The following is a 27,823-nucleotide window of genomic DNA, read 5'->3' as shown; positions in this document are numbered from 1 at the left end:
GGTCTGTAGCAGTTTGGGTCAAGAGTGTCCCCCCCTTTGAAGAGGGGGATGACCGCAGCTGCTTTCCAATCTTTGGGAATCTCAGACGACACGAAAGAGAGGTTGAACAGGCTAGTAATAGGGGTGGCAACAATTTCGGCAGATAATTTTAGAAAGAAAGGGTCCAGATTGTCTAGCCCGGCTGATTTGTAGGGGTCCCTCTCTAGCTCTCCTCTCTAGCTCTCCTCTCCCCTCTCTCCTCTCTCCCCCTCTCTAGCTCTCCTCTCTAGCTCTCTTCTCTCTTCCTTAAATATCTAGTCTGTTGCCCTCTGGTGGACACATCATGTGCCCATTCCATTTCCATCCCAGAGATGCTAGAAGGCCAAGTGTGTTGATGTCTGTCTGTCCGTCCGTCCGTCCGTCCGTCCGTCCGTCCTTCCTTCCTTCCTTCCTTCCGTCCGTCCTTCCTTCCTTCCTTCCTTCCTTCCTTCCTTCCTTCCTTCCTTCCTTCCTTCCTTCCTTCCTTCCACCAGGTCTGTCTGTGTTGAGGAGTGAAACCTGCTCTGTTCCAGACTTACTATAGATTTCTGTCTGTCTGTCCACCAGGTCTGTCTGTGTTGTGGGAGGATCTGGACTACAGACAGACATCATGTGATGCTACCTGCCACTCCTCCTCCTCTCATCCCCCCCAGCCTTCCAGTCCTGGGGTTGTTGGACTGACCATGTGACCACTTCGGCTACTGAGGACAGGACTGAAGAACGTCATGATGAACTGTTATCTAACCACTAACACACTACACCTGGTCAACATGTTGAGATGGACCTCCTCTTCATCCCTCCTCTTACTCCCTCCTCTATCCTTACTTCATCCCTCCTCTTCATCCCTCTATCCTTACTTCATCCCTCCTCCATCCCTACTTCATCCATCCCTTCATCCCTCCTCCCTCCCTACTTCATCCCTCCCTCCCTACTTCATCCATCCCTTCCTCCTTCATCCATCCCTCCCTCCCTACTTCATCCATCCCTCCTCCATCCCTACTTCATCCCTCCTCTTCATCCCTCCTCTTCATCCCTCTATCCTTACTCCATCCCTACTTCATCCATCCCTTCCTCCCTCCCTACTTCATCCCTCCCTCCCTACTTCATCCATCCCTCCCTCCCTACTTCATCCCTCCTCTATCCTTACTTTATCCATCCCTTCATCCCTTCATCCCTCCTTCATCCCTACTTCATCCCTCCTCTATCCTTACTTCATCCCTCCTCTATCCTTACTTCATCCATCCCTTCATCCCTCCTTCCCTCCTTCATCCCTCTCTCTATCCCTCCTCTATCCCTCCTTCATCCCTCCTTCATCCCTCTCTCTATCCCTCCTCTATCCCTCCTTCATCCCTCCTCTATCCCTCCTTCATCCCTACTTCATCCATCCCTCCCTCCCTCTATCCCTACTTCATCCCTCCTCTATCCCTACTTCATCCCTCCTCTATCCCTCCTTCATCCCTCCTCTATCCCTCCTCCATCCATCCCTCCCTCCCTCTATCCCTACTTCATCCCTCCTTCATCCCTCCTCTATCCCTCCTTCATCCCTCCTCTATCCCTACTTCATCCCTCCTCTATCCCTCCTTCATCCCTCTATCCCTCCTTCATCCCTCCTCTATCCCTACTTCATCCCTCCTCTATCCCTACTTCATCCCTCCTCTATCCCTCCCTCCATCTCTCAGCCCTTCAACTGTGAACATGGAGGGATGAAGGTATAAGTTAATGTTGAGTAGAGAGATGCCTAACACAGTATTACCTTTCCCCAGTATGACATGTTATTAACATGAAGGAACCACGAAGGCTTTTCTATTGAGGATGTTGCTATAGATACACTATGTTTTCTATACGTCTGATAAATGCTATTTTATATTCTAGGTAGTCTGGAGCGCTAAGCTAACTGTCTGTCTAGAGCTAACTGTCTAGAGCTAACGGTTAGCTAACTGTCTAGTGCTAAACGGTTAGCTAACTGTCTAGAGCTAAACGGTTAGCTAACTGTCTAGAGCTAACGGTTAGCTAACTGTCTAGAGCTAACGGTTAGCTAACTCTCTGTCTAGAGCTAACGGTTAGCTAACTGTCTGTCTAGAGCTAATGGTTAGCTAACTCTCTGTCTAGAGCTAACGGTTAGTTAACTGTCTAGAGCTAACGGTTAGCCAACTGTCTGTCTAGAGCTAACGGTTAGTTAACTGCTACCTGTCAAGGGCTAACGATTAGCTAACTGCTACCTGTCAAGAGCTAACGGTTTAGCTAACTGCTACCTGTCAAGAGCTAACGGTTAGCTAACTGCTACCTGTCAAGAGCTAACGGTTAGCTACCTGTCTAGATCTAACTGTCTGTCTAGAGCTAACGGTTAGCTAACTGTCTGTCTAGAGCTAACGGTTAGTTAACTGCTACCTGTCAAGGGCTAACGATTAGCTAACTGCTACCTGTCAAGAGCTAACGGTTAGCTAACTGCTACCTGTCAAGAGCTAACGGTTAGCTACCTGTCAAGAACTGTCTAGAGCTAACTGTCTGTCTAGAGCTAACGGTTAGCTAACTGTCTGTCTAGAGCTAACGGTTAGCTAACTGTCTGTCTAGAGCTAACGGTTAGCTAACTGTCTGTCTAGAGCTAACGGTTAGCTAACTGTCTGTCTAGAGCTAACGGTTAGCTAACTGTCTGTCTAGGGCTAACGGTTAGCTAACTGCTACCTGTCAAGAGCTAACCGTCTGTCTAGAGCTAACGGTTAGCTAACTGCTACCTGTCGAGCTGTCAAGAGCCAACTGTCTGTCTAGAGCTAACGGTTAGCCAACTGTCTGTCTAGAGCTAACGGTTAGTTAACTGCTACCTGTCAAGGGCTAACGATTAGCTAACTGCTACCTGTCAAGAGCTAACGGTTAGCTAACTGCTACCTGTCAAGAGCTAACGGTTAGCTACCTGTCTAGATCTAACTGTCTGTCTAGAGCTAACGGTTAGCTAACTGTCTGTCTAGAGCTAACGGTTAGTTAACTGCTACCTGTCAAGAGCTAACGGTTAGCTAACTGCTACCTGTCAAGAGCTAACGGTTAGCTACCTGTCAAGAACTGTCTAGAGCTAACTGTCTGTCTAGAGCTAACGGTTAGCTAACTGTCTGTCTAGAGCTAACGGTTAGCTAACTGTCTGTCTAGAGCTAACGGTTAGCTAACTGTCTGTCTAGAGCTAACGGTTAGTTAACTGCTACCTGTCAAGGGCTAACGATTAGCTAACTGCTACCTGTCAAGAGCTAACGGTTAGCTAACTGCTACCTGTCAAGAGCTAACGGTTAGCTACCTGTCAAGAACTGTCTAGAGCTAACTGTCTGTCTAGAGCTAACGGTTAGCTAACTGTCTGTCTAGAGCTAACGGTTAGCTAACTGTCTGTCTAGAGCTAACGGTTAGCTAACTGTCTGTCTAGAGCTAACGGTTAGCTAACTGTCTGTCTAGAGCTAACGGTTAGCTAACTGCTACCTGTCGAGCTGTCAAGAGCCAACTGTCTGTCTAGAGCTAACGGTTAGCCAACTGTCTGTCTAGAGCTAACGGTTAGTTAACTGCTACCTGTCAAGGGCTAACGATTAGCTAACGGTTAGCTAACTGCTACCTGTCAAGAGCTAACGGTTAGCTACCTGTCAAGAGCCAACTGTCTGTCTAGAGCTAACGGTTTGCTAATTGTCTGTCTAGGGCTAACGGTTAGCTACCTGTCAAGAGCTGTCTAGAGCCAAATGTCTGTCTAGAGCTAACGGTTATCTGTCAAGAGCGCTAACTGAATTGTTTTAATAATGGAAGTAATTCAGGCCGGCTGAATCTCAATAGTCTGAAGATGCTTCCTCTCGTCTCCTCACCTCTCCTTCGTCTGCGCAGGAAAACGGTATAAAGAATATATGATGAGGGAATTCGGTTTCAGGTGACCAGGTCTTTCAGATCAGAAGGAGGAGAAGACGAGCTACTTTAGACTGTTGGGACGCTGTCTGGGTGAAGCAGTGTGTTCTGGGTAACAGAGGAGGACCCTATCACAAGTCAACAATTATTTTAACCTTTTTTAAAAACTTTTACAGTGTAAAATATCTTTAGGTTGGGACCCAGAGGAGACGAGGTTCTACCAAACGATCAGAGAACCTGTCACCATAGTTAACGCTAAGCAGTATTCTGTGGTTGGGTCAGGGGACCTCATTAAGGACTGTAGAGGAGGTCTCCGCCTGCCTCACTCACTAACCACTCGTAGCCATGGGAACCAGAGTCTCTGTTTCCTGTAGAGTTCTGATCCTCTAGTGGTGCTGAAGGAGAATGTTAATAAAGTATTTACTCCTAAACACCTGTCTGTCTGTCTGTCTGTCTGTCTGTCTGTCTGTCTGTCTGTCTGTCTGTCTGTCTGTCTGTCTGTCTGGTGGCTTCATGTCTGTCTGTCTGTCTGTCTGTCTGTCTGTCTGTCTGTCTGGTGGCTTCATGTCTGTCTGTCTGTCTGTCTGTCTGTCTGTCTGTCTGTCTGTCTGTCTGTCTGGTGGCTTCATGTCTGTCTGTCTGTCTGTCTGTCTGTCTGTCTGGTGGCTTCATGTCTGTCTGTCTGTCCTGTCTGTCTGGTGGCTTCATGTCTGTCTGTCTGGTGGCTTCATGTCTGTCTGTCTGTCTGTCTGGTGGCTTCATGTCTGTCTGTCTGTCTGTCTGTCTGTCTGTCTGTCTGTCTGTCTGTCTGTCTGTCTGGTGGCTTCATGTCTGTCTGTCTGTCTGTCTGGTGGCTTCATGTCTGTCTGTCTGTCTGTCTGTCTGTCTGTCTGGTGGCTTCATGTCTGTCTGTCTGTCTGTCTGGTGGCTTCATGTCTGTCTGTCTGTCTGTCTGTCTGTCTGTCTGTCTGTCTGGTGGCTTCATGTCTGTCTGTCTGGTGGCTTCATGTCTGTCTGGTGGCTTCATGTCTGTCTGTCTGGTGGCTTCATGTCTGTCTGTCTGGTGGCTTCATGTCTGTCTGGTGGCTTCATGTCTGTCTGTCTGGTGGCTTCATGTCTGTCTGTCTGTCTGTCTGTCTGTCTGGTGGCTTCATGTCTGTCTGTCTGTCTGTCTGTCTGTCTGGTGGCTTCATGTCTGTCTGTCTGTCTGTCTGTCTGTCTGTCTGGTGGCTTCATGTCTGTCTGTCTGGTGGCTTCATGTCTGTCTGTCTGTCTGTCTGGTGGCTTCATGTCTGTCTGTCTGTCTGGTGGCTTCATGTCTGTCTGTCTGTCTGGTGGCTTCATGTCTGTCTGTCTGTCTGTCTGTCTGGTGGCTTCATGTCTGTCTGTCTCCGTCTGTCTGTCTGGACCTCCTGTCTAACGACGGGCCATTCTGGGATGTTAGATGGTTCCTCATCCTGACTGTAGTCTACAGGCCAGGAGAAACTGGGATGTTAGATGGTTCCTCATCCTGACTGTAGTCTACAGGCCAGGAGAAACTGGGATGTTAGATGGTTCCTCATCCTGACTGTAGTCTACAGGCCAGGAGAAACTGGGATGTTAGATGGTTCCTCATCCTGACTGTAGTCTACAGGCCAGGAGAAACTGGGATGTTAGATGGTTCCTCATCCTGACCGTAGTCTACAGGCCAGGAGAAACTGGGATGTTAGATGGTTCCTCACCCTGACCTTAGTCTACAGGCCAGGAGAAACTGGGATGTTAGATGATTCCTGATCCTGATGTTAGATGGTTCCTCATCCTGACCGTAGTCTACAGGCCAGGAGAAACTGGGATGTTAGATGATTCCTCATCCTGATGTTAGATGGTTCCTCATCCTGACCGTAGTCTACAGGCCAGGAGAAACTGGGATGTTAGATGATTCCTCATCCTGATGTTAGATGGTTCCTCATCCTGACCGTAGTCTACAGGCCAGGAGAAACTGGGATGTTAGATGATTCCTCATCCTGATGTTAGATGGTTCCTCATCCTGACTGTAGTCTACAGGCCAGGAGAAACTGGGATGTTAGATGATTCCTCATCCTGACTGTAGTCTACAGGCCAGGAGAAACTGGGATGTTAGATGATTCCTCATCCTGACCGTAGTCTACAGGAGAAACTGGGATGTTAGATGGTTCCTCATCCTGACTGTAGTCTACAGGCCAGGAGAAACTGGGATGTTAGATGGTTCCCCATCCTGACCGTAGTCTACAGGCCAGGAGAAACTGGGATGTTAGATGGTTCCTCACCCTAACCGTAGTCTAAAGGAGAAACTGGGATGTTAGATGGTTCCTCACCCTGACCGTAGTCTACAGGAGAAACTGGGCTAATTATTTAATTATTTAGTTTGACTTCAAGGTGATTTGCCCTTTTTAAATGGCAGTGGCCAGCAGGAAGAGTCTTGGTGGTTCCAATCTTCTTCCATTTCAGAATGATGGAGGCCACTGGGTTCTTGGGGACCTTCAATGCTGCAGAAATGTTTTGGTACCCTTCCCCAGATCTGTGCCTCGACACAATCCTGTCTCGGAGCTCTACAGACAATTCCTTCGACCTCATGGCTTGGTTTTTGCTCTGACGTGCGCTGTCAACTGTGGGACCTTATATAGACAGGTGTGTGCCTTTACAAATCAAGTCCAACCAATTGAATTTACCACATGTGGACTCCAATCAAGTTGTAGAAACATCTCAAGGATGATTCATGGAAACAGGAGGCACCTAAGATCAATTTTGAGTCTCGTAGCAAAAGGGTCTGAATACTTATTGTACCAGTCAACAGTTTGGACACACCTACTCATTTCAGGGTTTCAAAGTTCTTGACATTTTCCGTATTGACTGACCTTTATGACTTAAAGTAATGATGGACTGTCATTTCTTGTTGCTTATTTGAGCTGTTCTTGCCATAATATGGACTTGGTCTTTTACCAAATAGGGCTGTCTTCTGTACACCCCCCCCCCCCAACCTTGTCACAACACAACTGATTGGCTCAAACAAATTAAGAGACAGGATTGATTTTAACAAGGCACACCTGTTAATTGAAGTGACTAGCATTCCAGGTGACAACTTCATGAAGCTTGTTGAGATAATGCCAAGAGTGTGCAAAGCTGTCGAAGCAAAGGGTGGCTACTTTTGCTTACTGCATGATTCCATGTGTGTTATTTCATAGTTTTGTCTTCACTATTATAACACAGTAAAACAAAAAGTCTACATACAGTGAGTGCAAATTAAGGAAATAAATAGGCCATGGTGGCGAAGTAATTACAATATAGCAATTCAACACTGGAATGGTAGATTGCTCTAAAATAGATTTTAAAAAATGTTAATCGGCAAGGCTGTAATGTAACAAAATGCGGCTCCCGAGTAGCGCAGTGGTCTGAGACACTTCATATCAGTGCAAGAGGCGCCACTGCAGTACCTGGTTTGAATCCAGGCTGCATCACATCTGGCCGTGATTGGGAGTCCCATAAGGCGGCGCACAATTGGCACAGCATCGTCAGGGTTTGGCCGTCGTTGTAAATAAGAATGTTCTTTACTGACTTGCCTAGTTAAAGATGTCATTCAGACGTGCCTTCTTTAGTCACGTAAAGCGCTCTTGTGTTCTCTGAATAAATGTATGAGTATATAACAACCTTTACGCATAAAATAAAGGAAACGATGGTTTGATTCAATCTGAAAATGACCACATTCAGTTCAAGTTAATGTCGGAAGATTAGTGAATTGTAATAGGGAGAATAGTGCCTGCATTAACCATGGTGATATGTGGTTAAGGAGATGTTTTTTATACAGGCATTATAACTAAACCTGTGATGTTAATTCAGTGTTGTGGCTTTAGCCTGGGAACTGCTGGGTTTTCCTGTTACGGAGAGATTAAAGCGTCGCAAACAGACAAGACACCGTGTGGAACCGAACGAATCACTTTACGACACATGGACCTGTTTGACGACATGGCCAACTGTTGCGTCGGGATCATACGGCTCCGTCTTAGTCTGCGCGCCAGAAGAATGTAGTTATCTACATCTGTTAATGATCCTCAGCAACAACCACACGGCCGTGACGGCGTTTAGAGGAAGCACATTAAGCCGTGTAATTATGTCTATACCAGCCTTTCTATAACGTATGGGTCAGAGTAACGTGTTATAATCATTTCATGAATTACTGGATATTATTTGTTCAAGTGCATCATCGCTCTCTATTCAGTTTGGCAGCTGCTCAAGTGGGAGTTGCCGGTGTATTTCACGGTTTTACCGGATCGTTTTTTTCTGCAGTTTTGTTGAAGCGCATTACGCCACAGCGCTGTGGTTAAATACACGACTGGTCTCCATGACGACTGGTCTCCAGTATCCAGCGATCAGAAGGTTAAAACAAGTCATTTACACTGAGTGGACAAAACATTAGTAACTGCAATACCCCTGAAAAATCGGATTTTTCCCCCCCGGCACAACAGGTTGAATAGATGTAAATGACCTAGAAAAATGAAAAGTAACGTCAACTTGAGACCAGGTAGCAGACAGACCAGGTAGCAGACAGACCAGGTAGCAGACAGACCAGGTAGCAGACAGACCAGGTAGCAGACAGACAGCAGATCCTGTGAAACTTTATTCTCATATAAAATCCATAAATAGTGTGTGCAAGTGACAGCGTGCACAATTACAGCCAGGCGTGCGCACGTTGAGCTGCTGCAGTACAGTAAATATCTATATCTGGTATTACGGCAAGGCCCGGACCAATCACTGAAACACAGATTCCTCTCTGTGTCTGGGATGTCAGAACAGCCACGTCGTTGGAACGGGGAGGAGAGGGGAACAGAGGTGAGGGAGGGGGAGAGGGGAACGGAGAGGTGAGGGAGGAGGAGAGGGGAACAGAGGTGAGGGAGGAGGAGAGGGGAACAGAGGTGAGGGAGGGGGAACGGAGGTGAGGGAGGAGGAGAGGGGGGGGGGAGAGGGGGAGGAGGAGAGGGGGGGGGGAGAGGGGGAGGAGGAGAGGGGGGGGGGGGGAGAGGGGAACAGAGGTGAGGGAGGAGGAGAGGGGAGGCAGGAAGGGTGACGGGGGTATCAAGCAGGTAAAACGCTGATATGATAAAGCCAACAGACACAGCTTTGTCCTAAAGACCGTGGACGTGTCTACGCGAGCGCAGTCTTGAAGGCGCCCCAGCCGTGGAAGCATCGTGTGAAGCAGTGTGGCTCGTTTCCCTTCCTGACCAGACGCAGCTTCCTGGGGGTCTCCGTCTCCTTAGAACGCATGTGCTGGATGTAGACCTAGAGACGACAAAAACCACCTTCATTATGTTCACATGGAACAATCTGACCTGCGGAAGTGGTGCTGACAGCATCTAGACACAGTACAGATCTAGTAAAACAATAGACTGACATCTAGACACAGTAAAGATCTAGTAAAACAATAGACTGACATCTAGACACAGTAAAGATCTAGTAAAACAATAGACTGACATCTAGACACAGTAAAGATCTAGTAAAACAATAGACTGACAGAATGACACAGTAAAGATCTAGTAAAACAATAGACTGACAGAATGACATCTATACACAGTAAAGATCTAGTAAAACAATAGACTGACAGAATGACACAGTACAGATCTAGTAAAACAATACTGACAGAATGACATCTAGACACAGTAAAGATCTAGTAAAACAATAGACTGACAGAATGACACAGTAAAGATCTAGTAAAACAATAGACTGACAGAATGACATCTAGACACAGTAAAGATCTAGTAAAACAATAGACTGACATCTAGACACAGTAAAGATCTAGTAAAACAATAGACTGACATCTAGACACAGTAAAGATCTAGTAAAACAATAGAGTGACATCTAGACACAGTAAAGATCTAGTAAAACAATAGACTGACAGAATGACATCTAGACACATTACAGATCTAGTAAAACAATAGACTGACAGAATGACATCTAGACACAGTGCAGATCTAGTAAAACAATAGACTGACAGAATGACACAGTAAAGATCTAGTAAAACAATAGACTGACAGAATGACATCTAGACACAGTAAAGATCTAGTAAAACAATAGACTGACAGAATGACAGTAAAGATCTAGTAAAACAATAGACTGACAGAATGACATCTATACACAGTAAAGATCTAGTAAAACAATAGACTGACAGAATGACACAGTACAGATCTAGTAAAACAATACTGACAGAATGACATCTAGACACAGTAAAGATCTAGTAAAACAATAGACTGACAGAATGACACAGTAAAGATCTAGTAAAACAATAGACTGACATCTAGACACAGTAAAGATCTAGTAAAACAATAGACTGACAGAATGACACAGTAAAGATCTAGTAAAACAATAGACTGACAGAATGACACAGTAAAGATCTAGTAAAACAATAGACTGACAGAATGACATCTATACACAGTAAAGATCTAGTAAAACAATAGACTGACAGAATGACAGTACAGATCTAGTAAAACAATACTGACAGAATGACATCTAGACACAGTAAAGATCTAGTAAAACAATAGACTGACAGAATGACACAGTAAAGATCTAGTAAAACAATAGACTGACATCTAGACACAGTAAAGATCTAGTAAAACAATAGACTGACATCTAGACACAGTAAAGATCTAGTAAAACAATAGAGTGACATCTAGACACAGTGCAGATCTAGTAAAACAATAGACTGACAGAATGACACAGTAAAGATCTAGTAAAACAATAGACTGACAGAATGACAGTAAAGATCTAGTAAAACAATAGACTGACAGAATGACAGTAAAGATCTAGTAAAACAATAGACTGACAGAATGACATCTATACACAGTAAAGATCTAGTAAAACAATAGACTGACAGAATGACACAGTACAGATCTAGTAAAACAATACTGACAGAATGACATCTAGACACAGTAAAGATCTAGTAAAACAATAGACTGACAGAATGACACAGTAAAGATCTAGTAAAACAATACTGACATCTAGACACAGTAAAGATCTAGTAAAACAATAGACTGACAGAATGACACAGTAAAGATCTAGTAAAACAATAGACTGACAGAATGACACAGTAAAGATCTAGTAAAACAATAGACTGACAGAATGACACAGTAAAGATCTAGTAAAACAATAGACTGACAGAATGACACAGTAAAGATCTAGTAAAACAATAGACTGACAGAATGACATCTAGACACAGTAAAGATCTAGTAAAACAATAGACTGACAGAATGACATCTAGACACAGTAAAGATCTAGTAAAACAATAGACTGACAGAATGACACAGTAAAGATCTAGTAAAACAATAGACTGACAGAATGACACAGTAAAGATCTAGTAAAACAATAGACTGACAGAATGACACAGTAAAGATCTAGTAAAACAATAGACTGACAGAATGACATCTAGACACAGTAAAGATCTAGTAAAACAATAGACTGACAGCTAGACACAGTAAAGATCTAGTAAAACAATAGACTGACAGAATGACACAGTAAAGATCTAGTAAAACAATAGACTGACAGAATGACATCTAGACACAGTAAAGATCTAGTAAAACAATAGACTGACAGCTAGACACAGTAAAGATCTAGTAAAACAATAGACTGACAGAATGACACAGTAAAGATCTAGTAAAACAATAGACTGACAGAATGACATCTAGACACAGTAAAGATCTAGTAAAACAATAGACTGACAGCTAGACACAGTAAAGATCTAGTAAAACAATAGACTGACAGAATGACATCTAGATACAGTAAAGATCTAGTAAAACAATAGACTGACATCTAGACACAGTAAATATCTAGTAAAACAATAGACTGACAGAATGACAGTAAAGATCTAGTAAAACAATAGACTGACAGAATGACATCTAGACACATTACAGATCTAGTAAAACAATAGACTGACAGAATGACATCTAGACACAGTGCAGATCTAGTAAAACAATAGACTGACAGAATGACACAGTAAAGATCTAGTAAAACAATAGACTGACATCTAGACACAGTAAAGATCTAGTAAAACAATAGAGTGACATCTAGACACAGTAAAGATCTAGTAAAACAATAGACTGACATCTAGACACAGTAAAGATCTAGTAAAACAATAGACTGACATCTAGACACAGTAAAGATCTAGTAAAACAATAGACTGACATCTAGACACAGTAAAGATCTAGTAAAACAATAGACTGACAGAATGACACAGTAAAGATCTAGTAAAACAATAGACTGACAGAATGACAGTAAAGATCTAGTAAAACAATAGACTGACAGAATGACATCTAGACACAGTAAAGATCTAGTAAAACAATAGACTGACATCTAGACACAGTAAAGATCTAGTAAAACAATAGACTGACAGAATGACACAGTAAAGATCTAGTAAAACAATACTGACATCTAGACACAGTAAAGATCTAGTAAAACAATAGACTGACAGAATGACACAGTAAAGATCTAGTAAAACAATAGACTGACAGAATGACAGTAAAGATCTAGTAAAACAATAGACTGACAGAATGACATCTAGACACAGTAAAGATCTAGTAAAACAATAGACTGACAGCTAGACACAGTAAAGATCTAGTAAAACAATAGACTGACAGAATGACATCTAGACACAGTAAAGATCTAGTAAAACAATAGACTGACACAGTAAAGATCTAGTAAAACAATAGACTGACAGAATGACATCTATACACAGTAAAGATCTAGTAAAACAATAGACTGACAGAATGACATCTATACACAGTAAAGATCTAGTAAAACAATAGACTGACATCTAGACACAGTAAATATCTAGTAAAACAATACTGACAGAATGACAGTAAAGATCTAGTAAAACAATAGACTGACAGAATGACAGTAAAGATCTAGTAAAACAATAGACTGACAGAATGACATCTATACACAGTAAAGATCTAGTAAAACAATAGACTGACAGAATGACACAGTACAGATCTAGTAAAACAATACTGACAGAATGACACAGTAAAGATCTAGTAAAACAATAGACTGACAGAATGACATCTAGACACAGTAAAGATCTAGTAAAACAATAGACTGACATCTAGACACAGTGCAGATCTAGTAAAACAATAGACTGACAGAATGACACAGTAAAGATCTAGTAAAACAATAGACTGACAGAATGACATCTAGACACAGTAAAGATCTAGTAAAACAATAGACTGACAGAATGACATCTAGACACAGTAAAGATCTAGTAAAACAATAGACTGACAGAATGACACAGTAAAGATCTAGTAAAACAATAGACTGACAGAATGACACAGTAAAGATCTAGTAAAACAATAGACTGACAGAATGACACAGTGCAGATCTAGTAAAACAATAGACTGACAGAATGACACAGTAAAGATCTAGTAAAACAATAGACTGACAGAATGACATCTAGACACAGTAAAGATATAGTAAAACAATAGACTGACAGAATGTCATCTATACACAGTAAATCATGAGAAGGTGGCCAGGGTTCAATCCCATCACTCTGTCTCCTGTGCTCCATTTAAAGGTAATTGAGCAACATGTGCAGGGTTCACTGTGAATGTGGTCTTGGAACAGGAACATTGCCTTTAAATGGATCATCGCTGACAAAGTGGGATCGGATTCAATTCCAGCCTCAAAATCATTACAGTAGAGGCGCGAGAGGGTCACATCTCTTACCTGGCAGGCTTTGAGGCTGAGTTTAATTTCTACCTGGCTGGTCTGAGTTCCCACCCACATGTACACCTGACAGAGAGAGACAGGAAACACTATTACAGGTGTAGTGTCCAGGTGTATATAGACAGACAGGTGTAGTGTCCAGGTGTATATATATATCTAGTCCCACCTCTTTGCCGTTGTCCAGTAGCATGATGTCATCGTCGGCCAGGTCGTCCTGACAGAAGTCAGAACATTTCTCAGACACGGCGAAGTATCCCTTCTCATTGGAGCAGCGGAACAGTCTGGCGTACTTCATATAGTCAGCGTCCTCGTCGTATACCTTCTGACAGCCAATCCCCACCCAGAAGAAGTTCTCCGGCTCCTCCCCCTCGTTGATCACCTAGGAGACAGGAGCTCCGGGTCAAAGCAGGTTCTTACCATAGAATTATAATGATGTTTATCAGACAAACTGCCACGGTCAGAGGTTCCATCCATGTCAACCAGTCAAACTGCCACGGTCAGAAGTTACATCCATGTTAACTAGTCAAACTGCCACGGTCAGAGGTTCCATCCATGTTGACCAGTCAAACTGCCTCGGTCAGAGGTTCCATGTTAACCAGTCAAACTGCCACGGTCAGAGGTTCCATGTTGACCAGTCAAACTGCCACGGTCAGAGGTTCCATGTTAACCAGTCAAACTGCCTCGGTCAGAGGTTCCATGTTAACCAGTCAAACTGCCACGGTCAGAGGTTCCATGTTAACCAGTCAAACTGCCTCGGCCAGAGGTTCCATCCATGTTAACCAGTCAAACTGCCTCGGTCAGAGGTTCCATCCATGTTTACCAGTCAAACTGCCTCGGTCAGAGGTTCCATGTTAACCAGTCAAACTGCCTCGGTCAGAGGTTCCATGTTAACCAGTCAAACTGCCTCGGTCAGAGGTTCCATGTTAACCAGTCAAACTGCCTCGGTCAGAGGTTCCATGTTAACCAGTCAAACTGCCTCGGTCAGAGGTTCCATGTTAACCAGTCAAACTGCCACGGTCAGAGGTTCCATCCATATTAACCAGTCAAACTGCCACGGACAGGTATAACAGGCAGGCAGGTATAACAGGCAGGCAGGCAGGCAGGCAGGTATAACAGGCAGGCAGGCAGGTATAACAGGCAGGCAGGCAGGCAGGCAGGTATAACAGGCAGGCAGGTAGGTATAACAGGCAGGCAGGTAGGTATAACAGGCAGGCAGGTAGGTATAACAGGCAGGCAGGCAGGCAGGCAGGCAGGTATAACAGGCAGGCAGGCAGGTATAACAGGCAGGCAGGTATAACAGGCAGGCAGGCAGGTATAACAGGCAGGCAGGTAGGTATAACAGGCAGGCAGGTAGGTATAACAGGCAGGCAGGTAGGTATAACAGGCAGGCAGGTAGGTATAACAGGCAGGCAGGTAGGTATAACAGGCAGCCAGGCGTAACAGACAGACAGCCAGGCGTAACAGACAGATGTACCTGTTTGCTGTAGGTGTCATCAAACATACAGTTCATGATGTCTTCCGCCAGTTTGGCCTCATCAGGATCAGCAGCCCGGCCCACCCAGGTATACACTATCCCCTGGTTGTCTGTGCTCTCAAACGGCACCTACACACACACACACACACACACACTTAAGCTACTTACATTTTACAGGTTAAAGGTTTCTTTCAGTGTGATATGTCCTGTTATCGAGGTCAGAGGTCAGTGTGTCTCAGGTATATAACTGACCTTGAGGATGAAGCAGAACTCTGAGTTCAGGTTACTGGAGTCCGTTCCTATCTGGATGGTCCTGGAGAGAGAGAAGGGAGAGGAGAGAGAGGGTGAGGGCGAGAGAGGAGAGGGGGAGAAAGAGGGCGAGAGAGAGGGGAGAGGGAGAGGAGAGGGAGAAAGAGGGCGAGGGAGAGAGGAGAGCAAGAGAGGAGGGGGAGAAAGAGGGCGAGGTAGAGGAGAGGGAGAAAGAGGGCGAGAGAGAGAGGAGAGGGAGAGGGAGAAAGAGGGCGAGAGAGAGAGGAGAGGGAGAAAGAGGGCGAGAGAGAGAGGAGAGGGAGAAAGAGAAAGAGGGAGAGAGAGGAGAGTGAGAAAGAGGGCAAGAGAGAAAGGAGAGAGGGAGAAAGAGAAAGAGGGAAAGGAGAGCAAGAGAGGAGGAGGGTGAGAAAGAGGGCGAAAGAGAAAGGAGAGGGAGAAAGAGAGGGCGAGGGAGAGAGAGGAGAACAAGAGAGGAGAGGAGGGTGAGAAAGAGGGCGAGAGAGAAAGGAGAGAGGGAGAGGAGGGGGAGAAAGAGGGCGAGAGGAGAGCTTCAGTTGGCTTCCTCCATTGAAAAACAATGTATCCTCGTCACAGCCGTTCTAGTGTCACGTAACCTTATTTACAGTTTGAGTACAGAGAGCGCTGCCATTGGTGCCATGTGGTAGAGGGGGTGTGTACCTGGTACAGAGAGCGCTGCCATTGGTGCTATGTGATAGAGGGGGTGTGTACCTGGTACAGAGAGCGCTGCCATTGGTGCTATGTGGTAGAGGGGGTGTGTACCTGGTACAGAGAGCACTGCCATTGGTGCTATGTGGTAGAGGGGGTGTGTACCTGGTACAGAGAGCGCTGCCATTGGTGCTATGTGGTAGAGGGGGTGTGTACCTGGTACAGAGAGCGCTGCCATTGGTGCTATGTGGTAGAGGGGGTGTGTACCTGGTACAGAGAGCGCTGCCATTGGTGCTATGTGGTAGAGGGGGTGTGTACCTGGTACAGAGAGCGCTGCCATTGGTGCTATGTGGTAGAGGGGGTGTGTACCTGGTACAGAGAGCGCTGCCATTGGTGCTATGTGGTAGAGGGGGTGTGTACCTGGTAGAGAGAGCTCTGCCATTGGTGCTATGTGGTAGAGGGGGTGTGTACCTGGTACAGAGAGCGCTGCCATTGGTGCTATGTGGTAGAGGGGGTGTGTACCTGGTACAGAGAGCGCTGCCATTGGTGCTATGTGGTAGAGGGGGTGTGTACCTGGTACAGAGAGCGCTGCCATTGGTGCTATGTGGTAGAGGGGGTGTGTACCTGGTACAGAGAGCGCTGCCATTGGTGCTATGTGGTAGAGGGGGTGTGTACCTGGTACAGAGAGCGCTGCCATTGGTGCTATGTGGTAGAGGGGGTGTGTACCTGGTACAGAGAGCGCTGCCATTGGTGCTATGTGGTAGAGGGGGTGTGTACCTGGTACAGAGAGCGCTGCCATTGGTGCTATGTGGTAGAGGGGGTGTGTACCTGGTACAGAGAGCGCTGCCATTGGTGCTATGTGGTAGAGGGGGTGTGTACCTGGTACAGAGAGCGCTGCCATTGGTGCTATGTGGTAGAGGGGGTGTGTACCTGGTACAGAGCGCTGCCATTGGTGCGTATGTGGTAGAGGGGGTGTGTACCTGGTACAGAGAGCGCTGCCATTGGTGCGTATGTGGTAGAGGGAGGGCTGGGCATCGATCTTCTGTTTCCTCTTCCCTTTATGGACGATGAACTTCCTCTTGAAGTGAGACAGGAACTTGAGGTTCTCCTGCTGCTGAGTCATACGGACCACCTACAGAGAACAGATATATTAGGTACCGACCGTACAAAACATTAGGAACCTCTAGTTTCCCAGGGAAGAGGGATGTCTAGTCCTACTGTGTGTGTGTGTGTGTACGTGTGTGTGTGTGTGTGTGTGTGTGTGTGTGTGTGTACCTCCAGTTTCCCAGGGAAGAGGGATGTCTCATCCTACTGTGTGTGTGTGTGTGTGTGTGTGTGTGTGTGTGTGTGTGTGTACCTCCAGTTTCCCAGGGAAGAGACTCTCAAACTTCTTCTGCAGAGAGAAGGTGAAGGTGAGCCAGCCCATGTTGGAGGCCTGCCGGCCCTGCCAGAAATACACAACACACTGGAAGTCTTCCTCCACCCTCTCCTCCTCCTCTTCCTCTCCTCCGTGGTGGCCGTGCCTCTCCTTCTTCTCCTTGTCCTCATCGTCGTATTCTACTGGCACCCAATACCTACGCACACACACACACACACGGAATTGGCGTCAACATTTCCTTCAGACAGACCCACAGTCCTCCTACAGTCCTCAGTCTGTTGTGAGTGAGGTGTGTGTGTGTGTGTGTGTGTGTGTGTGTGTACCTGCACAGGAAGACGTAGCAGTCCTGTGTGTGGTGTGTGTGGTGTGTGTGTGTGTACCTGCACAGGAAGACGTAGCAGTCCTGTGTGTGGTGTGGTGTGGTGTGTGTGTGTGTGGTGTGTGTGTGTACCTGCACAGGAAGACGTAGCAGTCCTGTGTGTGGAAGTGTCCAAACTCCTCCTCCGGCAGACGAGCAAACTTCTTCCCCTCCAACACGAATCCCTCCATTCCATCCAGATCCTCATTCCACTCCTCCATCATCTGCTCTGCCTGGAGAGAGGAGGGGAGGGGGAAAGAGGGGAGGGGGGAGGGGGGGGAAAGAGGGGAGGGGGAGGGAAGAGGAAGCGGGAGGAAGATGAGGGAGAGGGAAGAGGAAGGAGGGAGGGAGAGGGAAGAGGAAGGAAGATGAGGGAGAGGGAAGAGGAAGGGAGAGGGAAGAGGAGGGAGAGGGAAGAGGAAGCGGGAGGAAGATGAGGGAGAGGGAAGAGGAAGGAGGGAGGGAGAGGGAAGAGGAAGGAGAGGGAAGAGGAAGTGGGAGGAAGATGAGGGAGAGGGAAGAGGAAGGAGGGAGGGAGAGGGAAGAGGAAGGAAGATGTGGGAGAGGGAAGAGGAAGAGGGAGGGAGAGGGAAGAGGAGGGAAGAGGGAAGAGGAAGGGGAGGAAGAGGGAAGAGGAGGGAGAGGGAAGAGGAAGGGGAGGAAGAGGGAAGAGGAGGGAGAGGGAAGAGGAAGAGGGAGAGGGAAGAGGAAGAAGAGGGAACATGAAAAGCTGCCACTAATAACAACACATTCCTATGGATCCGCTCTGTAGCGCCAGCGACCAGGAGAGACGAGGTTCTATGGCAACGAGGGTGAATGAAGTGTTGACAGCGCTGAAGACGACGGTGATGAAACATCAAGTCCTAAAAACAGCGGCTGTATTCGCTGACAGTCTCTCATCCTGGTTCTGTGATGTCATCCACGCCACTGTGGGCTGCTGGAGGCTGCAGACACCATGATCTGAGCTATCGGATTGGCCAGAGGTAGGCCAAAAAGTGCACTTGATTTGTTCTCTGGGCCAGGCGGCTAGGCGGAGTTTGTACCTTCAGACACATGAAGTGGTTCAAAATGGGAACGCACTCAGAGCACAGGGCAGCTGAATCAACTGCCCCTTCCTCCAACAGAGGGGGGCTGAATCAACAGCCCCTACCTCCAACAGAGGGGGGCTGAATCAAATGCCCCTACCGCCAACAGAGGGGGGCTGAATCAACTGGCCCTACCAAGAACCAGAGTTTATACCTCAGTGAGGACCATGGGGGGGGGGGGGGGGGGGGGGGGGTGTCTGGGGAGGAAGAGAGCTGTTTACCTCAGTGAGGACCATGGGGGGGGTTGTCTGGGGAAGAAGAGAGCAGTTTACCTCAGTGAGGACCATGGGGGGTTGTCTGGGGAGGAAGAGGGCGGTGAGGTCAGCCTTCATCTCGTCTTTCTTCTCAGCATCCTTCTTGACCTGTCACAGACAAGACAGGTCACACATTTTAAAGACTTAATTTGAATCCACCAATCAAGTCCAAAAACAGGATCCAAACATGAGAAAGGTCCCTGTCTGCATGGTACTAAAGGGCTTTCCTCAAAGCCAGTGGCAGGTCATTAGCAAAGATTTAAACAAGTCTAAGGGGCCTAGAAAGCTGCCCTGGGGAATTCCTAATTCTACCAGTAAGGGGCCTAGACAGCTGCCCTGGGGAATTCCTAATTCTACCAGTAAGGGGCCTAGACAGCTGCCCTGGGGAATTCCTAATTCTACCAGTAAGGGGCCTAGACAGCTGCCCTGTGGAATTCCTAATTCTACCAGTAAGGGGCCTAGACAGCAGCCCTGGGGAATTCCAGGGTTAGAGTTAGGGGTCAGGGTTAAAGGTCAGGAGTTAAGGTCCTGAGTCAAACACACTTCCAGGACAGCAGATGGCAGGGTTACAGTTAGGGGTCAGGGTTAAAGGTCAAGAGTTATTCACAGATGGAAGGGTCAGGGTTAAAGGTCAAGTAGCAAAGTAAAGGATCATTAGAAGAGCTACCCCAAGCTAGTTGCTAGAGGGCGCTAACTAGCATACCCCCCTACACCAAGCAAGTTGCTAGAAGGAGCTAGCTAGCACACCCCCATACACCAAGCAAGTTGATAGAGGGAGCTAGCTAGCATACCCCCTACACCAAGCTAGTTGATAGAGGGAGCTAGCTAGCTAGCTAGCATACCCCCCTACACTAAGCTAGTTGATAGAGGGAGCTAGCTAGCTAGCTAGCATACCCCCCTACACCTAAGCTAGTTGATAGAGGGAGCTAGCTAACATACCCACCTACACCAAGCTAGTTGATAGAGGGAGCTAGTATGAGGATTCTGTGTTATGCACTATAGCCCGTTACCATATATGTGATTGAATATTATCTGCTGTTGGCTTGTGTGGATGTATGTATGTGTTATGCAACATAGCTGACTTGAAACATTGTTAACAGTTTCAGGGCCATGGGCCTTTCTCATGATGGAAAAATACAGAATAACAGAAACACGGACGCATGCAGAACGTAGTGTAGCAAACCACAGACTGGTACCAGCTCGTATGACAACAATCAACGATAGGCTGGGTGAGTCTTTATTTATTTTACCTTTATTTAACCAGGTAGGCAAGTTGAGAACAAGTTCTCATTTACAATTGCGACCTGGCCAAGATAAAGCAAAGCAGTTCGACAGATAAAACGACACAGAGTTACACATGGAGTAAAAACAAACATACAGTCAATAATGCAGTATAAACAAGTCTATATACAATGTGAGCAAATGAGGTGAGAAGGGAGGTAAAGGCAAAAAAGGCCATGATGGCAAAGTAAATACAATATAGCAAGTAAAATACTGGAATGGTAGTTTTGTCTAAACCACGCCCAGTCTCTACTCTGACAGGCCGGCTCGGAAGCAGGAACTATTTCTTACAGAGTATATTTATAATATCTTTGTCAAGAACAAGTTAGTTCTCTGTTTGCCCTGCGAGGTGGGACAGAGAGCCCGTATATGCGAAAATTGCATTTACCACTTATTGCTTAGCTAATAAAAAAAACTGTGTACAATCGGTGACTCAATGTCATATTTATCCTGATACCAGATTCGAATTGACGCAACCCTAACACTAGCTAGCATACCCCCCTACACCAAGCTAGTTGATAGAGGGAGCTAGCTAGCATACCCCCCTACACCAAGCTAGTTGATAGAGGGCGCTAGCTAGCTAACATACACCCCTACACCAAGCTAGTTGATAGCTAGCATACACCCCTACACAACAGGTCGTGTTACTCACCTTCCCCTGTAGCTAGCTGGCATACACCCCTACACCAAGCTAGTTGATAGAGGGCGCTAGCTAGCATACACCCCTACACAACAGGTTGTTACTCACCTTCCCCTGTAGCTAGCTAGCATACACCCCTACACAACAAGTTGTATTACTCACCTTCCCCTGTAGCTAGCTAGCATACACCCCTACACAACAGGTTGTTACTCACCTTCCCCTGTAGCTAGCTAGCATACACCCCTACACAACAGGTCGTGTTACTCACCTTCCCCTGTAGCTAGCTAGCATACACCTCTACACCAAGCTAGTTGATAGCTAGCATACCCCCCTACACCAAGCTAGTTGATAGCTAGCATACACCCCTACACAACAGGTCGTGTTACTCACCTTCCCCTGTAATCCTTGCTGTTGCTCTACACTCTCAGCTGCTCTGGTGTAGTCCACCTTCAGGACATCATCCCAGTTCTGAAACTTAGACTTAAACACCTGGAGAAAGAGACAGAGAGAGACACAGAGACAGACAGAGACAGAGAGAGACACAGAGACAGAGAGAGACACAGAGACAGACAGAGACACAGAGACAGACAGAGAGAGACACAGAGACCGACAGACAGAGAGAGAGAGAGAGAGAGAGAGAGAGACCGAGAGACAGACAGAGAGAGACCGAGAGAGACAGAGAGAGAGACAGACCGAGAGACAGAGAGAGAGACAGAGAGAGAGGGTTAGTGTGTAGTCCACCTTTAGGACATCCTTCCAGTTGTTAAACTTAGACACTTGGAAAAGGGAGGGGAGTTATAATGTCATGTCAACTCTTGTTAAGTATTTCTCTTAGCATTCTGATGAACATCAAAAGGGAATATTTATCGTGACATTTCTGGTTTCTGTTGACTCCAACATGGCGGCTAATTTCATTATTTCGCTGAACACTCAGATTATTGCATGGTGTGCTTTCTCCATAATGTTGTTTTGAAATCTGACACAGCGGTTACATTAAGGAGAGGTATATCTATAATTCCATGTGTATAACTTGTATTATCATCTACATTTATGCTGAGTATTTCTGTTGAATCGATGTGGCTACGCAAAATATACATATGCTTTCCCTGGCCGTTGCCATATCGATCCCGTTAACGGGAACGCAGCCGCAAGAAAAGGGCTTCGTTGATGCATGGACTCACTCTGTGTGCAATAATAGTGTATATATATAGTCCCATGGACTCACTGTGTGCAATAATAGTGTATATATATAGTCCCATGGACTCACTGTGTGTAATAATAGTGTATATATATAGTCCCATGGACTCACTCTGTGTGTAATAATAGTGTATATATAGTCCCATGGACTCACTGTGTGCAATAATAGTGTATATATATAGTCCCATGGACTCACTGTGTGCAATAATAGTGTATATATAGTCCCATGGACTCACTGTGTGCAATAATAGTGTATATATATAGTCCCATGGACTCACTGTGTGCAATAATAGTGTATATATATAGTCCCATGGACTCACTGTGTGCAATAATAGTGTATATATATAGTCCCATGGACTCACTGTGTGCAATAATAGTGCATATATAGTCCCATGGACTCACTCTGTGTGCAATAATAGTGTATATATAGTCCCATGGACTCACTGTGTGCAATAATAGTGTATATATAGTCCCATGGACTCACTCTGTGTGCAATAATAGTGTATATATAGTCCCATGGACTCACTGTGTGCAATAATAGTGTATATATAGTCCCATGGACTCACTGTGTGCAATAATAGTGTATATATATAGTCCCATGGACTCACTCTGTGTGTAATAATAGTGTATATATATAGTCCCATGGACTCACTGTGTGCAATAATAGTGTATATATAGTCCCATGGACTCACTGTGTGCAATAATAGTGTATATATATAGTCCCATGGACTCACTGTGTGCAATAATAGTGTATATATATAGTCCCATGGACTCACTGTGTGCAATAATAGTGTATATATATAGTCCCATGGACTCACTGTGTGCAATAATAGTGTATATATAGTCCCATGGACTCACTCTGTGCAATAATAGTGTATATATAGTCCCATGGACTCACTGTGTGCAATAATAGTGTATATATATAGTCCCATGGACTCACTCTGTGCAATAATAGTGTATATATAGTCCCATGGACTCACTGTGTGCAATAATAGTGTATATATAGTCCCATGGACTCACTGTGTGCAATAATAGTGTATATATATAGTCCCATGGACTCACTCTGTGCAATAATAGTGTATATATATAGTCCCATGGACTCACTGTGTGCAATAATAGTGTATATATATAGTCCCATGGACTCACTGTGTGCAATAATAGTGTATATATAGTCCCATGGACTCACTGTGTGCAATAATAGTGTATATATATAGTCCCATGGACTCACTGTGTGCAATAATAGTGTATATATAGTCCCATGGACTCACTGTGTGCAATAATAATGTATATATAGTCCCATGGACTCACTGTGTGCAATAATAGTGTATATATATAGTCCCATGGACTCCCTCTTAATGTGATTTTTTAATGACTACCTCATCTCTGTACCCCACACATACAATGACTACCTCATCTCTGTACCCCAACACATACAATGACTACCTCATCTCTGTACCCCACACATACAATGACGAACTCATCTCTGTACCTCACACATACAATGACTACCTCATCTCTGTACCTCACACATACAATGACTACCTCATCTCTGTACCTCACACATACAATGACTACCTCATCTCTGTACCTCACACATACAATGACTACCTCATCTCTGTACCCCACACATACAATGACTACCTCATCTCTGTACCTCACACATACAATGACTACCTCATCTCTGTACCACACACATACAATGACGACCTCATCTCTGTACCCCACACATACAATGACGACCTCATCTCTGTACCCCACACATACAATGACCACCTCATCTCTGTACCCCACACATACAATGACGACCTCATCTCTGTACCCCACACATACAATGACTACCTCATCTCTGTACCCCCACACATACAATGACTACCTCATCTCTGTACCTCACACATACAATGACTACCTCATCTCTGTACCCCACACATACAATGACTACCTCATCTCTGTACCCCAACACATACAATGACTACCTCATCTCTGTACCCCACACACACAATGACTACCTCATCTCTGTACCCAACACATACAATGACTACCTCATACAAATATTTGAAACCTGTTTGCAACAAGGCACTAAAACCTCCAGGAGGGTATCTCTCCAGGAACAGGGTAGGAGTTAAAACCTCCAGGAGGGTCTCTCTCCAGGAACAGGGTAGGAGTTAAAACCTCCAGGAGGGTCTCTCTCCAGGAACAGGGTAGGAGTTAAAACCTCCAGGAGGGTATCTGCCTACCTGACACTCTGTCCCCTCCAGGTTCCTGGTAACAGTAGCGTGTTTGGGGCGGTGCAGCATAGTGCAGACTTCCTGTCCTAGCTTCAGGGCGGCTGCTCTCACCAGACGAGGAGACTTCCTCCCAATCCAGATAAACACATCAGACAGACAGTCCAGGATGTACACTCCTTTAGTGTCCAGCAGGGTCTGGAGCTAGAGACACAGACAGAGAGACATACACTCCTTTAGTGTCCAGCAGTGTCTGGAGCTAGAGACACAGACATGAGAGAGAGACATACACTCCTTTAGTGTCCAGCAGTGTCTGGAGCTACAGACACAGACATGAGAGAGAGACATACACTCCTTTAGTGTCCAGCAGGGTCTGGAGCTAGAGACACAGACAGAGAGACATACACTCCTTTAGTGTCCAGCAGTGTCTGGAGCTAGAGACACAGACATGAGAGAGAGACATACACTCCTTTAGTGTCCAGCAGTGTCTGGAGCTAGAGACACAGACAGACAGAGAGACATACACTCCTTTAGTGTCCAGCAGTGTCTGGAGCTAGAGACACAGACATGAGAGAGAGACATACACTCCTTTAGTGTCCAGCAGTGTCTGGAGCTAGAGACACAGACAGACAGAGAGACATACACTCCTTTAGTGTCCAGCAGTGTCTGGAGCTACAGACAGACAGAGAGACATACACTCCTTTAGTGTCCAGCAGTGTCTGGAGCTACAGACACAGACATGAGAGAGAGACATACACTCCTTTAGTGTCCAGCAGTGTCTGGAGCTACAGACAGACAGAGAGACATACACTCCTTTAGTGTCCAGCAGTGTCTGGAGCTACAGACAGACAGAGACTGATTATAACACAACAGGTTACACAGTTTAACTACACCATAGTTACCCCATAGTTACCCCATAGTTACCAGTCGTAGTTCCGGCATTTTGTCCAGTTTGACCTTCTCTTTGTGTTCCACTGACAGCTTGTAGTTGATTTGAGGGAGCTCCAGGTATCCCAGACCCAGACCCACCTAAACAAACAACAATAACAACAACATTAGCCCAGACCCAGCTAGACAACAACATTAGCCCAGACCCAGCTAGACAACAACATTAGCCCAGACCCAGCTAGACAACAACATTAGCCCAGACCCAGCTAGACAACAACATTAGCCCAGACCCAGCTAGACAACAACATTAGCCCAGACCCAGCTAGACAACAACATTAGCCCAGACCCAGCTAGACAACAACATTAGCCCAGACCCAGCTAGACAACAACATTAGCCCAGACCCAGCTAGACAACAACATTAGCCCAGACCCAACTAAATAATTAGATGTCAGGGGTCAGAGGGTACCTTGTATAGTTTGGGTCGTACGGGTGTGAAGTCATCTGGAACGTGTTTGCGTATCTCTTCAGGTTGTCCTCCCAGAACCTCCCAGAAGTTAGGAGGTTCCTGACTCTGCTGCAGGGTGGTGATCTCTGCCTTCCCCTTACGCTCGTTCTTATTGATCTTCTCTGCAAACAGCCTACACACACACACACACACACACACACAGTCAGAGACATTCATGGGCAGGCACACACGAACAGCGGACGCCCCCGACTACATTTTACTTCACAGTTTGTATGTGTTTTAGTCACCAGGCCTTAGAGGTACCAGCCAGAGTAGTGTTAGTGTGTATTAGTCACCGGGCCTTAGTGGTACCGGCCAGAGTAGTGATGGTGTGTATTAGTTAACAGGCCTTAGTGGTACCGGCCAGAGTAGTGTTAGTGTGTGTTAGTCACCGGGCCTTAGTGGTACCAGCCAGAGTAGTGATGGTGTGTATTAGTTACCAGGCCTTAGTGGTACCGGCCAGAGTAGTGATGGTGTGTATTAGTTACCGGGCCTTAGTGGTACCGGCCAGAGTAGTGATGGTGTGGGTTAATTACTGGACCTTAGTGGTACCGGCCAGAGTAGTGATGGTGTGGGTTAATTACCGGACCTTAGTGGTACCGGCCAGAGTAGTGTTGGTGTGTGTTAATTACCGGACCTTAGTGGTACCGGCCAGAGTAGTGTTGGTGTGTGTTAATTACCGGGCCTTAGTGGTACCGGCCAGAGTAGTGTTGGTGTGTGTTAATTACCGGGCCTTAGTGGTACCGGCCAGAGTAGTGTTGGTGTGTGTTAATTACCGGGCCTTAGTGGTACCGGCCAGAGTAGTGTTGGTGTGTGTTAATTACCGGGCCTTAGTGGTACCGGCCAGAGTAGTGTTGGTGTGTGTTAATTACCGGGCCTTAGTGGTACCGGCCAGAGTAGTGTTGGTGTGTGTTAATTACCGGGCCTTAGTGGTACCGGCCAGAGTAGTGTTGGTGTGTGTTAATTACCGGGCCTTAGTGGTACCGGCCAGAGTAGTGTTGGTGTGTGTTAATTACCGGGCCTTAGTGGTACCGGCCAGAGTAGTGTTGGTGTGTGTTAATTACCGGGCCTTAGTGGTACCGGCCAGAGTAGTGTTGGTGTGTGTTAATTACCGGGCCTTAGTGGTACCGGCCAGAGTAGTGTTGGTGTGTGTTAATTACCGGGCCTTAGTGGTACCGGCCAGAGTAGTGTTGGTGTGTGTTAATTACCGGGCCTTAGTGGTACCGGCCAGAGTAGTGTTGGTGTGTGTTAATTACCGGGCCTTAGTGGTACCGGCCAGAGTAGCGTTGGCTCCTCTCCAGATGAAAATCTCCAGACCCGTATCCACCAGGAAGACAAACCTACAGGAACACAGAGCATTAGAACTACAGGAACACAGCACATTAGAACTACAGAACTACAGGAACACAGAGCATTAGAACTACAGGAACACAGAGCATTAGAACTACAGGAACACAGATAATTAGAACTACAGGAACACAGAACATTAGAACTACAGAACATTAGAACTACAGAACTACAGGAACACAGAGCATTAGAACTACAGGAACACAGAGCATTAGAACTACAGGAACACAGAACATTAGAACTACAGAACTACAGGAACACAGCACATTAGAACTACAGGAACACAGAGCATTAGAACTACAGGAACACAGAACATTAGAACTACAGGAACACAAGAGCATTAGAACTACAGGAACACAGAACATTAGAACTATAGGAACCATAAAACAGACTATACATCTCCATGACAACAGTATTGTCAGTCTGTAAAGCCCTCCATGGTGTTGTCCATGCTAAAACAGACTGTCCATCTCCATGACAACAGAACTCACCGTGGGTCCAGGGACGAGGCCTTCAGAGGAACCGACTCCAGACGGATGTTCTTCTTCCCATAAACACGATACAACCTGGAACACACACACACACACTTAGAGTTGGTACACCCCCCACACAGTCCCCCTCCTTACCTGACAATATAGTGTGTACCCCCCACACAGTCCCC

General features: G+C 46.0%; 2 protein-coding genes across 2 annotated transcripts in view; one reads left to right on the top strand and one right to left on the bottom strand.

Annotated features, from left to right (window-relative positions):
• Positions 1-904, top strand: part of LOC109887163 (lethal(2) giant larvae protein homolog 1-like) — an 83,041-nt gene extending 82,137 nt beyond the window's left edge. Inside the window, 1 exon segment of the mRNA XM_031814238.1 lies at positions 586-904. The gene's annotated coding sequence lies outside the window, so the exon portion shown is untranslated.
• Positions 905-8,494: 7,590 nt separating this feature from the next.
• Positions 8,495-27,823, bottom strand: part of LOC109877524 (protein flightless-1 homolog) — a 51,557-nt gene continuing 32,228 nt past the window's right edge. Inside the window, 15 exon segments of the mRNA XM_031814444.1 lie at positions 8,495-9,171; positions 13,597-13,662; positions 13,763-13,975; positions 15,071-15,199; positions 15,323-15,383; positions 16,987-17,138; positions 17,364-17,580; positions 17,836-17,975; positions 19,100-19,189; positions 21,393-21,491; positions 24,434-24,625; positions 25,346-25,450; positions 25,777-25,948; positions 27,072-27,155; positions 27,654-27,728. Coding sequence (XP_031670304.1) covers positions 9,037-9,171; positions 13,597-13,662; positions 13,763-13,975; positions 15,071-15,199; positions 15,323-15,383; positions 16,987-17,138; positions 17,364-17,580; positions 17,836-17,975; positions 19,100-19,189; positions 21,393-21,491; positions 24,434-24,625; positions 25,346-25,450; positions 25,777-25,948; positions 27,072-27,155; positions 27,654-27,728 — 1,930 coding nt within the window. The 3' untranslated portion in view covers positions 8,495-9,036.

Source organism: Oncorhynchus kisutch, unplaced genomic scaffold, assembly GCF_002021735.2.
Source record: "Oncorhynchus kisutch isolate 150728-3 unplaced genomic scaffold, Okis_V2 Okis06b-Okis10b_hom, whole genome shotgun sequence".
In the NCBI taxonomy this organism is placed as follows: domain Eukaryota; kingdom Metazoa; phylum Chordata; class Actinopteri; order Salmoniformes; family Salmonidae; genus Oncorhynchus; species Oncorhynchus kisutch.
The sequence above is the reverse complement of the archived record's forward strand: the minus strand, read 5'-3'. Positions and strand labels throughout refer to the sequence as shown.